A 14,622-nucleotide genomic window follows, 5' to 3' on the forward strand; every position below is an offset into this window, starting at 1 on the left:
GCTCTTTGTGTTGCCACACGACAACCTATTTTTCCTTACTCTGGATTGCTACACTGCAAATAAATATTAACGGCACGTACTTAGAGTGTGACGTATAAATGGGCACAACGACCTATGTTTTTTGCTGTTGCAAAAGCTTGTTGACTGAAATACGAATCTACCTACTAACTTACAATATATTTTAATCTCATCATTGATATTAATTTTTATTTGCATTTAAATACTTTAATAAGTGAATCTTTAATTTGATACAGAAACTACTAAGCATATTATAAAATATTTGAATAAAAAATGTTTCAACACATATTTTATCCATGTATTATGCGTATTTGGGTAGCATTTTAATTTTATTTAAGAAAAAAGTTTAATGAAGAGTTAAATTCTAAAAATGCTAAAATGGTTCTTTACTGCGTTATAATAATATAATTCAACTTAGGAATTGAGTTTTGGTCAGTAAAAAAATAAATTAACAATTAATACGTTTATTGTTCTCGAGCATCGTTTTAATCATTATACTATTTACACAAATCACATTAATTTTAATTTCGATTTAATATTAAATTAAAAATATTTCCACAAATACATATTATTACATATTTTTTCTTAAGTAAGACATACATATATTGAAGTAACGAACGTAATAAAAATGATTATTGATGATTTGAAATAACTTAACATCATTAAATACAAAAATATGTAAAATTGTAATACATTTAGAAATTTAACAGACATCATATTTGTATTGTCAATGGCAACCATAAAATAAATATTAAAAAAACGCTCTTCTAGGAATCTAAATCTTAATTAAATGTAAAAAAATCAAAAGAGATTAATGTTAAGCGGAATGAAATTTTAAATAAATACTTCTCGGGGTTGCATACCCGAAGTCGTACTAGCTTGTGTATACACTGCTAATATTTACGAGCCTCTTGAGGGGCAACAAATTCACCCCTTTCTTAAATATCTGACAGTTTTGATAACAATATGTGTAATAATTATAAAATTCTTTATATTTTTATGATAAATATTTTGACTTAACATATATTTAAACCGATTTAGCATACTTCTCTAATGTAGATAATTAATAGCCTTTATTAAATATTATATTTTTAAATCGACAAACGTGTTACGTATATATATATATTTTTTTAATTTCCGCTTGCTTTATTATTTTATAATATAATAACATAAAACACGAGGCTAAAAACATAACTTAATTTCCTTATAAATTCAATACACATGTATCCTACAGATACAAAGTACAATAACTTAGACATTTATTCTAACAATGTTTTATAAATCGCTACATTTTTTCCAACGTTCATCGTAATTAGTTTTTAAAAATTAATTTGACACATTATTAAAAATTGACACAAAGACTTTAATAATAATTTTATTCAATAATACATTTTGTATGATATATTTCAATAAAACATCATTTACCGTTTACGGTGTTTGATAATGATACTGACTGCGTTTAATACGGGTCACAACAAATTTCAACAAATAGTTATCTTTGCCAAGTTAAATAAAAATGAAAGGTTTTTTTTAATAATCTAAATTAATATGATTAAAATATTTGTTATGGTTTTAGATTAAAGTTATAAAGTAAGTTTAACAAATAGGCAATAGATAAAACTAGAAGGTGAAAGATCTTTAAAACAATTTGATGGTGAGACAGTTGGTACCGAACAGTGGCGAACTGCCAATAATATGTGATTATAGATTTGTTTTTTTTTTACGAAATAAATATCATATTAACAATCGCTATAAGCTAACTAACTAACTAACCACCACGCCGCTTCCCTGCAGGGGTAGGCAGAGAGAATAGAACGCCACACCACTCTGTCTTTGCGAACATTCTTTGCCTCTTCCACGTTCATGCATTTCCTCATACATACCCGACGATTATTAAGACTCCTAACCTGACCACTTTCAAGTATTTGGCATACCTGATCGTGCCAAGTTTTTATCGCAATAATTGTTATCAGAATCATATGTTTTAATGCAATGTTATAGATATATCAGAACCATAGTTAATAGGTCGTTTATTTTTACTTATTTATCGACTTACATATTATCTTTACCTATTTTGAAACATTTGTAATTATATTTTATATTTACATTGTAGTATAATAATAATAAACGAATTCCCAAGATTAAAAAAAACCTAATCGTATACATTTGTCTTTATAGGCAACTCAATAAAACTATTTTACTAGGTATAAACAAAATTGTGGATTATTGTATTCCGGTCGGTATTTTTCGATAACAGAACATACCTATAGTGTATTTTTTCCTTCGTGTCTATTTTAAGATTTTATATTGTCTGAGAAATGCTTCGCTTTAAAAAAAGTAAAAAATTTGAATAAAAATAATAATTTTTAATCCAGCTTGACTAAGTGGTCGGTGCAATACTTAGTCAGCCATGTATGTTTTACAACATTTTTTATAATAAAATAAAATTGAAATTACAATAATTAACATATAAAAAATTTAAAAATAAAGAAAAGAACGGCGAAAGAAAAAAATAAAGTAAACATGAGATGTAGTAGATGGAGATCAGCTCGCTGGCAAACGCAGCACTGTGCTCCAGTGCCGCCACATGTCCAGCCCTCATCTGTGCTCCACAAACCGCTTTATGATAATAAAATGTAAAAACGCCATTTTAAATATCAACTCGTAGTCAATCTATAACTGATTCTTCAACCTTATAAAATAAAATGAACATTCTGAAATATATTACATATTTTCAAATAAGTTAATATTTTTTAAGTACCAAATACAGACTTACATTGTGTTAGTATTGTATGGTACAAATTTATGTCAACTTTTTTTAATGACCTGGTTCGGCATCTTGTTAAAAATGCATTTGAAATAATTACGAGTTTAATAAATTTATTAAAACATGAATTCTTTTAGTAACGGTATCAACATATTTTTTGCAATTATAATATTTGGTATTTGAAATGTAAAACGCGAGCTGAAACTGTCAATAATAATATACTTATTACGTAACGTATACATTCGATAGAATAAAATAACAACTATGTAGTTCTTTCCACATTTTTTTTGACCAGCAACCGGCTTTCGTCGTAACCGACATCATCAGGCTGGTCATACATTCGAGATTACTGATATTTATATGATTAAACTACATTTTATGCCTGGTAAACACAGCGCAGCTTGGCACTTGTCTTTCCTTGTCAATTGTGTTTTTTATTCGATTATTTGGATTTTTCCTGATCCGGACTGCCTTCATCCCCAATTAGTCCAGGACGGGAAAGGTGTTTGGATGGAGGCCTATAACAGGACGCAGAAGCGAGGGTAGGCCCCAGACAAGATAGTCCGATAACATGTCAAAAAAAGTGGCGGGCCTGCACTGGAAGAGAGTCGCGTCCAACAGAAAACTGTAGAAGTCCAAGAGGGAGGCCTTTGTTCAATACTGGACAGAAAAAGAAGGCTGACGTAAATAACTAAGTAAAAATTAGGGTGGGGAATGACCGGAGCATTTCGTCGTAACGTAACATTCGCGGGGAGCATCCGACTTCAGATGGAGTACTCGGATCAAGCTCGGCTCTCTGTACCGACTATACGAATGCTCGCATCGTAACGTGTTAAGGCGGAGACTGACCGGAGCATTTCGTCGTAACGTAACACGGTACGATACGAGCATTCAGACAGTCAGTCCAGCGAGCCGAGCGCTCATCCATAGTTCCGGATGCTGGGTGATGCTCGCCGCGAGCGATGTTACGACGCTATGTTACGACGAAATGCTCCGGTCAGTCTCCACCTTTAGGTTTCACAGTGATTCATCGATAAACGAAACGTTGACGATATCGTTTACTAGAGGTCATAGAATCTGCGATGGATTCCACGACCCGAAGCCACTTTGAATGCCGGGAATCCTCCCGTACCGGTTCGATTGGGATATAGGTCTACTCTGCCTCCCTCTCCGGGGCGTCGGGCGGCTGGGAGCCGCACAGGATGACGGTGGTGGAGAAGACAGTGGCGAGCAGGAAGGCGGCGAGCAGCGCGCGGTCCAGCACGAGCGCCACCTGCCGCCACTCGAGCGCGGCGCGCTGGCGCCGCTCGGCCGCCGCGCGCCGCCGCTCCGCGCGCTCCGCCGTCTCGGCCAGCCGCTGCACGCCGTGCGCGCACCACTGACGGTCGCTGCACTCTGAAATTTGCGCCATTTATATTTACATTGGATCACGAATCTGGGTTTTCTGCACTTTTCTGGGAGTCTTCTTCCTCTGCTTCTAATCCTTATTCGCACCAAATGGTGCATAGGGCACTGCATCTTATAGAAACAGTGTTATCTTGATCGTAAACCCTTTCTGGTCCCCAAACATAAAAAAATCTAGGTAGACAGTTATATTCCAATTGGAAAAAAATCTTTTATCCTCTGCTCCACATACTGTTGTAATAATGCGAGTGACAAAAATGTAAGCTTGGAATTTAAATAAGTAATACTAATGATGAAAAAAATGTCGAATAACATCCGACATGAAATATCATAAAATCTAAGAGGAAAAAATCGATGTCGAATGAGATTCGACATTGGACCAGTAAGGGGTAAATACAGGAAGGAAAGGTGATCAGCATTCCGTTTCAGGCCCAGTCTATAAATAAAATTATGTTTTCAAGCGTTTCTCAAATATATGAATATAATTCAGGAATTGGACATCATATACAAATAAAAGAATTTCTGCTTAAAAAAGGCTTTCCTCATCCCATCATACATGTCTCTAGTGAAATCGCGCAAACTGTGGTGCGAGTTTGATCAATATATCTACATAGAAGTTTCATGAATTTGAGTAGGTAGTGTGGTTACCCATGGGTAGAATTGGTGAATGTTACACGTGGGTAAAGTGAGGCTTTTAAATGCTCAGACTTATTCTCCTTCATCTATGTTGAGATGCCGAAAATTATATTCTGGAATAAATAATAAATAGGGGTGTAATGAAAATAAATATTTTACCGTCGTTTGTGATTGAACCCTGTCGTATGATAAATTTCGGTGAGATGTCTACAGACGTTGGAATCTCTTCCCCCCGAGTTCCGTCACTTTCCAGTCGACTGCCAGTTCTGGGGTTCACCTAAATTCATCAATACAAAATAATATAAAACACTTACTATAAGAAATATACTAATATTATTTCTGACTCCTATCGGTTCTCAATATTATTACACAAATGTATCTACGATGAGCAGTCCTGTGCTCTGGATACATGAATTTAAAAGTGGGTAACGGGATGTAGATGACGTGAATGACGTAGTTCAGAGTGATGGACATTATAGACATATCGCTCACTCCTTTCAAGAACGTCATAAATCAAAAAACTTGATTTTTCAGGAGAACGTTTTCAAAGTTTAAAAATATAATACAATGTATTAAAAATAAATATCAAGCCACTTATTAAACTTTTTACTGTGCAATAGATCTTTTGAGATGAAACCTGAAGGTTTTTTCTCCATTTGAAAAATATTTATTATATTTAATAAAAAAAAATTAAACAATACCTTTTCTTCAAAATGCAAAAACAACACTTTCTGCCCTGTAGCGGGTAGTTATTATGTTTAAAATATGCCGCTTTTGCTGGGATATACTTAGTACATTTTCTGGGCATTCCGAAAACATGCACAACTGAAAATTAACGAATTTTGATTTATGACGTTCTTGAAAGGATTGAACGATATGGCAATGTTTCCCAAACAGTGGTACGCGAAGTTGCATTAGGGGTACGCACGACAATATCAAGAATATGCTTATAAATATTTATTTATAAATTTATATACATAATTAATATACACACACATATATATTGCAGAGATCCACCAAGCTTCCTCATGGGCCTTGTCGGTGGAGTTCTTTTTACACACTATTAATAAAAAAAATTATAAAACATAATACATACAAAAACAAAGATTTAAAAAAAAAACAAATAGTATTTTGCAATTTTTACAATATTAGCTCTTGATCATTTGCCTTGGTCCTCTATTCACACACTAAACAAAATCATGTGCGTTTTTGGTCTGATATGCGGGTAAATCTCGAAACCGGTAGACTAAAATTTTGTGAGTGGAGTGAGTATTAATGTACATATATAAACATTTTGTAAAAATGACTGACCACAGAGTAAATCCAATCAATATATTATTTCGAGAAATAAAAAATACTTTGTGTTCTGATCCACTCACATTATGCAAATATGACAAACACAATATGCAAACAAACACAATATGCAAAACAAAATCCTATTAATGTTAAAAAATATTAATGGTATTAATCAACTCTTTTTGAATGGTAATTATCTAATTTCATTATATCCCCTTAATCTAAATATCCACTCGTCTGAGAAATACTAGTCGACACGAGTATTATTCAATTATTCAAAGTCATCGCACGTAATCCAGTACAGAATATTGTCTGGAAAAGCTCGATATTTGCAAAATATTTTCGCTTCAGCTACAATCCCTTTAAATCTCCTAGACCGACTTTAATTAAGGGTAATAAATCACAACGTGACGCATCGTCTATCAAAATTCTTCCTTAAATCATAACTACTAGTTTTACTTCGGTTATCAAATTAGATATGGCTGATAAGGTATTACGAAATTAAGAACTGTTATTGAAAAACATGACAGGGACAAATACACTTAAGTGATAGTCGACGTCCTGAGGAACTGATGTGGCACACAAAGAAGAAAAAGAATTTAAAAAAAGTTCGTTGTTTATTCAATTCTAGGAATTAAATATTAAATAAAAAGTACTAAAAAAATCACGTTGTATATATATTTATTTTTTAAAACATATTACATACATAAGTCAAATATATAATATTCCTGATGAGTAATTTCTATTTCTCATTTTGGGACATGGGATTAAGGTTAACAAGACTGGAACACAAATAATAAAGTGACAAGAAAGATTTTTGAAAAATAACCAAAACTAATACATGGCAAAATATAAAAACAATAAACAGGTATAATAAATAGGTATAAGAAGCATATTTAAAATAAACAAATGAGGAAATATATAAAAAGAGAAAATATAACAAATGAGATAATATAAAAAACATAAGGTAAAAACTAAATAAGAAAATATGACTAAACACTACATGTATATCATTCCAAAAAGTATTTTTTCAGATCATTCATTTTGGATCCCCGAATGGGTTCTATTTTATATGTGTCAGGTAGCTGGTTAATTTGGGTATAGGCAATATATTTTAAGGACCTTACTCCAAATTAAGTAGTGTTTATCGGCTCCACGTGTATTTTGCTATGTCTTCGCGTATTATGATTATGTATTTCTTTGTTATAAATCGTTATGTTCTTTATTTGTTATCATCCTCAAATCAGCAATGAAGGAACTTGCAAAAGAGAGATCAGACGTCGTATCGCCATTGTCAAAAGTGCCATGTCTAAGCTAGACAAAATCTGGAAAGACTGGGGTATGAGTAATAACACCCAGATAAAGCTTTTCAGGAGTTTGGTCCAGTCCATTTTTCTCTATACTGCTGAAACATGGACCATAAAAGCAGCGGAAAGAAGAAAAATTGACGTTTTCGAAATATGGTTTTGGAGGCGCATGCTCCGAATCCCATGGACAGCTAGACGCACCAACGAGTCCATTCGCCAGGAACTACACTTGGATGGCTTGGCTCTGGCCAATGTGTGGACACGACGGATTCTTCAGTTTTATAGACACGTTGCGCGTTGCAATGAGGATAGCCTGGAATGACTGGTTGTGATCAGTAAGTAGCCTGGAGGGTAAGAGAGGGAGAGAAGATTCCCACACGATGGACCGATCAAATTAGGGCAGCAGCAGGCACCTTGGTGGTTAGAGCGCTACGTGCAGCGCAGTCAAGGGATAACTGGAGAAGAGTCATTGCTTCCACAAGGGTCACAACCCTCAGTAATGAGGAATGAGAAGGAAATGAAGAATTATTCTCTGCATGCCCTCTTTTAACCTTCTTCTACATTAAGCCTTTTTATGAGATCCTTAAAATAGGTGATGTTACAAGTGCCACCAAATTGTTTAAAAAAAAAGTACTCATAAAAATAAAATACAATGTGAGTTTATAATATTAATTTACTTGAGTTCTGCTTTTTTCTGGTGACATTCCTTCCACTTTGATGAACATAATTCTAGCAAGCTTCCTCAGCACCAGGTCTCTTACGGCTGCGGGAACTGCTGCTCCGCTCACACCCCTGCAGAGTGACAAGGACAAGACATCAATGTAACAGGCATACGGAGCTATTCTCTACCACCTCTTTTAATGTAGGAACATATAGAATAAAATAACAACCATGTGATTTTATTTGACCAGCAACCGGGTTTCGTCTTAACCGACATCATCAGGCTTTTATTCTATAAAATTCAGTTCCAACAAGAAATGTCAGTACAAAAATTAAATCTATGGGAAAATATGAAAATGCTCATGAAAAAAGATTTCTACGAGATCTAACTTGTTTTTTTTTTATTTAAAAAGAGAAATATTTGTGTTTTTTTATTTATTTAAAAAATACAATTTCATACTATATATGTGAGCCTAAGCGGCTCATTACATTCATTGGCTCGAACCCAGAAACTCTGACTCAAGAGTCCGCGACACTAACCATGGTACCGCAACCCGACACAAGCTTCTAAACCATCGTCTACTTCTAAAACATACAACAAAAACTAACTAACTAACCATCACGCCGCTTGCCCACAGGGGTAGGCAAAGAGAATAGAGCGCCAACATCAATCTGACTTGGCAAACAATCTTCGCCACTTTCACATTCATGCATTCATTTTCATTCATTCAAACCCTTATCCGCACCCCAATGGTGCATAGGGCACTGCATCATATAAACGCAGTGTTATCTCGATCGTTAACACTTGAAGGAAAGGTGATCAGCCCACCGCTTCCGGTACCAGTCCAAGGTAATATTGAATAAATATAAGAGTGAAAAAATCACTTATATTTATTTGACCCCCCCTGGGAATCGAACCCGGGACCTCCAGTACGGTAGCCGAGCGTGCTGACCATTACGCTACGGAGGCGGACACATTCATGCATACCCACAGATTATTCCAATGACCTGAACGCTTTTAAATATTTGAAATACTTGATCATACCGAATTTTCCTCGGACTTCCTCTGCTTCAATTACCAACCACATTCGCCTCATAAATTTGTTTTACCATTCTTTCTTCACTCACACGATTCACACATATACACATTCTTTATTATGTATAATATTATACGAATGTCTCTTTGTCACATCCCTTTTAATATCCCTTAGTCACACAAGTAGGTACTCGTATTTGCCTCACTTCTCGAGCGAACATTAGGTTTACTTTGATCTTCTTCATACGAGAACACACATTATTTTGTCATAAATACACATTTATAAAAAAAAATCCATGGAAAAAGGGTAAGCTCTAAATAAAAAAAAATCGAGATAAAACATTCATTATTTTTTAGTTGTTGCCTTTTTAATAATAGAGGAATCTTTCAAAAATTATTTAAGGGCAAAAACATTTTTCGTATGATAAAGATATTTTTTGGATTGAGGACAAAAAAATTAAAACACAATTATAAATTGGCGTAGTTCAAAATATTGAAACATTATGATTATATTTTTAAACCCTAATATATGTTGAAAGTAAAAAACAATTTTATATTGAAAAACTTTTAAAAAATTTCTGTATTAAGGCGGGATAATCGATAGCCATGGTAATTACTCATGGTAATTTTCTTTGAACCCAGGTTAAATTTAACGTAATTGATTTTTTTGGTTAAAACACCGTTTGTGTATTGAAAAAAATTAGTTTTTCTTCGAAATAAATATATGTTTGTGAAAGCAAAAGAGTTATTGAAAGGTAAAAGAGTGTAAAGAAAAAATGATAATATTTTTTTGCCATAAATATTCTTTAAAAAATTATGAAATTACCTATTTTCTTTTAAATTTTCAATACAACGTGTACAATACGAACAATAAATAATGAAATCATCGTTTAACGTTTAAAGAAAATTGAGAATAATTAATTATAAGATATGCATATACCTAAATCTTCATGTTAAATGATTATTCAAGGGTCTGGTGCTCACGAAGGATCGCACGCAAGTTAATTTCTTTTGTGCTTATTTATAATGCGGAAGATCTATCCGTGAAAGTGAAATTAGTTCTCTTTGGAAAAATTAATGTGCGTCAGGGTTAGGAATAGATGAAGAAAAATGTGGTCATGCGGAAGAAATAGATGATGAAAATTCAAGAAAAAGGCTATATGGGTGGAGGAGTAAAATGTAATTATTTATTCAACAACGTTACTTTATTTTTTCCCTAATGCTATAAGTGATCTGTAAAATTTTATGCCAGTAAACGGGGAAGGGTTTTTAAACATTATTGTAAAATATTACTGCTACGCGTTGCTATGGCTCAGTTTGGTTAAATGGAAATAAAATAAAATTTATAAAATTCTAATACGTTTAATTCAACAATGTTTGAATCATTGAAAATATCGAAAATTATAAAACAGCAATGCAATAAAAAATACTTGGTGATGTCAGCTATCAAGAAACACTCTGTCTGCCACAAGCAATGTTTAGTACTGCGTGTGTTTGCAACTAATTTGAACAAATGACGCTGCCATTCCGATAAAAAAAAACTGTTTTTACCTGTCACAAGGTAAAAAACATGCTTGTATTCGAATGCAGCGTCGCGACGCGTCGTGTCAAAATTTTAACGCAATCGATGAGTAACTTTAACAAAAAAAAATGTACAAAATTTTGAACACATTAACGTTTTTTTAAAGCTTTTATTGTGTTTAAACAAAGTCCGCATTAAAATTCTCCGAAATTTTCATTGTTTATACTGGATTAGCGATGGTTGATGAATGATTTAACAACAAAAAATTGTATTAGTATCTAAAAGGCTTTCGAGTTTCACAAACGGTCATTAATTTTGATCATCCCAATCCCGTTTCCTGTCATCGCACTTTTTTTATTTACTATTTACTCAAATGCACGTCTTTTTGTGCGTCTTACCCCGATAACATTAATCAAACGCAATATTTTTCCCAACGTGCGTGTTTGTACTGTTACTGAAGACAACAACATATTAATAATGTCTGAAAAAAATTTTTCCGTGAATGTGTGTGTGTAAGAATGAATATTTATATCTTTGATTTTATCTCTTTCTACATTTTGTATATTGTTATAATAATAATGTACGTTACGTTCTTATTTATATAAAATTTTCATTGTAAAATATTTTATAAAATATATTTATCATTGCAACTCAAGGCTCAAGCTTATGAATAAATAAATTGATAAAAAAATCATATTTATGAAGTAATGATTATTTATGATTTTTTTAACGTTTGTGTTATTTGCTTTCAAGAAGATTGATAGTCCTTACATCAAAATTAAAACAAATCTGGAAGAAAAACGTATGCTGTGAGATAAGAAATCTTTCGTGATGAAAATTTATCACTCAGTAATTAATTTCGAGAATGTACGCCCATTAATATTTTATTTACTTTAACGTACATTAATTAGTATTATTCTTTATATAATTTATTCTAACAAAAATAAATTTTAAGTCAGCAATTAATTTTCTAATGATTTAGTACCTACATTTCTCAAAATTGTGCCTCGTGTAAAGAAAAAACTACCATTACCTCCCCCCCCGTTTACGACATCACCCCCTGGATCCCCCTCATTAAAATTTTAAGACTCAACACTGTGTATAAAAGACTTACATAGTATTTGATATGAGTTTGATCTAAAAAAAAGTATGTGGTCGTGTTAATCAGACTGGAACATGGAAATTTATATTTTTAACAATTATGGGCAGTCGTTTGAATAAAAATATGGGGTCAGACCCTAAATTCATGATGATGTACAAATAAAATTATCAAACGCCCCTTCGCGCCCATTAATTTTCTGAACTTTCAGAATTCAAAAATGAAGATATAGTAAGTAGGCTATAAAAATGAAATATTTTCTGTCACTTTTCTTTTTTATGTGATTTTGAGTGAAAAACTAATGGAGCTTTTTAAACAAATTTCATACCCTTTTCAAAAGTTTATCTTAAATTGAATCGCTGTTTTGGATCTATACATAACGTTTGAAAGAATTCAGATATGAATAATTGAATAGGTACTAAGAATGAAAGATTATGTTGGAATTGACCATTAACAAGTTATTACAGGGATTTCAGCCATATGTGCAATTTCACTCAAAACAAATTGAAAATAATTTGAGGAATTATCATAAAAAGACTTTTATATTTTATTTGAGCCATCAAAACGGAAAAACTGAAAAGTTTTGATTCATTCAATGTACATTTTAAATATGTATGAGAAGAGTCTTAAAAGTTAATTTTACGAGTTTGAAAGACTGAAAAACACGTAATGCATTTAATCGAAAAGAATTTTTGAGTTGTTTTATTTTGCTGTTTTTAAAACTGCATAAAATCATATGTTAATTGTTACTGAAAATATGTTTTTTTATTAAAAAATCGTTCTTATACGGATTGTTATAACTCTATTGTTATTTTTCGTTAAAATGTCATAATTTAGTTTTAAATATTGACATACGTTTTTTAAATTTCATTTTAAATAACAGCGATAACCTTTATTTTACAATAAAAAAAACTTAAAAGACACTTTTAATACTTAAAATAATACAATTCGCATATGTGTATACCTTAAAATAAAATGAAAAAATAAAAATAAAACCCTTAAAATAATAATGAACCATTATAATTACTTGAGGCACACTTTTGGATGTATTTTAAGAAATAGTGGTATTTACCAAGCAAAATTTAAATTTATAAGTATTAATTTCTGAAATTTGTAGATTTAAGTCTGTTTAAATTTTATTTCTTTACTCCTTTGAATATGACTGAAAATAGACGGTGCCTTCTGCCATTTGACCGTTGCTAAAGTCTACCAGTTTGTGGTTTTGTGACGGAATACACTTTGCACATGTAACATATATATGGTGGTATTATGCAAATTACCTGTGGTACACGTTAAGTGTGACGACCGATAGAGCCGACGCAAAGGACACCAGGCAAATGCTCACTCCATAGTACACACCTGGAAAATACATTAAAACATATTACACCTGCCGTTATAAAGTGCATTAAAACTTCACTATAAAATATGCATATTAAAGTATTATACACATGTAAGCGCCCTTGAGGCAGTATTTCAAGAAAATGACGCCATATAAATTATTCTAACCAACTAACTAATCATCACGCCACTTCCCCGCAGGGGTAGGTGGAGAGAATAGAACGCTATACCTCCTCTGTCTCTGCAAATATTCTTCGTCTATTCGCCGATTATTTCGACTCTTGACCTGGTCACTTTCAAGTATTTGACATACCTCACCATGCCAAGTTTTCCTCAGTCTTCCTCTGCTCCTTTTGTCAACTACATTCGCCTCATAAATTTGTTTTACAATGTTCTTTCCTCACTCATTCGTTCCACATGGTAAAACTATCTTAACTCACCTTTCTTAATTTTATCAATAATGCTTATATCAGCCTTGCATTCATTCCTTATTTCACCATTCGAACACATATCATACATCGTTTTGCCGCGCATTCGTCTGAGGATCGCATTCTTATTTGTGTGTCATGTCAGGTCCCACATAGTCAACTATCACTTGAGAGTAATTATTCCTGTTTTAAGCAGCTCCAAACACACTTAACCTCAAGGTTCGAAATAAATATTAATAAATAAACATATGAAGTTCAATTTATCAATATTCCTTAGAGTGTTTACAATCTAAAAACGAAAAACTTTATAAAATATGCGTGTAGACCGCGTTTATTTACTAACATTTCAGGGGAAAACCTATTTTTAAATTAAATTACTTATTTTTCCCTCCATCACGTGATTCGGAACGAAACGTCACTACTTTTCAAACTTTTGAGAGTTAATCCGAGAACAACTTTTTTGAACAAGTTTCTTTTTGATGGGAACCTTTTATTATTTAAGTATTTATGTATTTCTAAAGAAAAAACTTACTGCGTACGTTATGCAAACGTATTATTTGGTTTATTTTTATGGTAAAATTCATTTCTCAATAAAACTTTGATAGAAAAATGGAAATAAAGAGCTTTATGTTTTGAAAAATGTAATCATTACGAAAAATAATTTTAGATTTTTTTTCGGTAAAATAAAAAGGAATTTTAAAGGTGTACTCTAAAATATACAATTCAGTACATACCTTTCAATTGCTATTTTCTTTTCAAAACCATATATTCAAAATATTTTGAAGGAAAACTTATTTTTCAATACAAAAACGGTGTTTTAAGCACAAAATTCGCGTCAAATGTTACCTGGGTTTAAAGAAAATTAACTTACGGGCTATCCATCATCCCGCCTTAAGGTTGAGATCTTGAACGTTCAAATTAGAACGCGATCGGCCGCGCTAGGGGCTCTTTCCGCGTGAATTTTTTTAAAGAATATACATAAATAGGAATTATATTTTTATTTAAGATTGAAAAATAAACTAATTACATTTTATACTTTTTTTCTTTTAGAAACCATATACTCGTATTTATTTGAAAGAAAACTTATTTTTTCAATACAATAACGCTGTTT

The 14,622-nt window shown here is 32.3% G+C and overlaps 1 protein-coding gene across 1 annotated transcript in view; it reads right to left on the reverse strand.

Moving 5' to 3' along the window:
* Positions 1–3,372: 3,372 nt before the first annotated feature.
* Positions 3,373–14,622, reverse strand: part of LOC148313818 (neuronal acetylcholine receptor subunit alpha-10-like) — a 59,880-nt gene continuing 48,630 nt past the window's right edge. Inside the window, exons 7-10 of the mRNA XM_088256878.1 lie at positions 13,026–13,104; positions 8,106–8,220; positions 4,985–5,102; positions 3,373–4,180 (exon numbers count right to left, since the gene is read on the reverse strand). Of these exons, the coding sequence (XP_088113004.1) occupies positions 3,939–4,180; positions 4,985–5,102; positions 8,106–8,220; positions 13,026–13,104 (554 nt within the window). The 3' untranslated portion in view covers positions 3,373–3,938. The remainder of the gene's footprint in view (positions 4,181–4,984; positions 5,103–8,105; positions 8,221–13,025; positions 13,105–14,622) is intronic.

This window comes from Brachycentrus maculatus, unplaced genomic scaffold (assembly GCF_059751285.1).
Source record: "Brachycentrus maculatus isolate JH-2025_06_01 unplaced genomic scaffold, ASM5975128v1 h1tg000005l, whole genome shotgun sequence".
Classification (NCBI taxonomy): domain Eukaryota; kingdom Metazoa; phylum Arthropoda; class Insecta; order Trichoptera; family Brachycentridae; genus Brachycentrus; species Brachycentrus maculatus.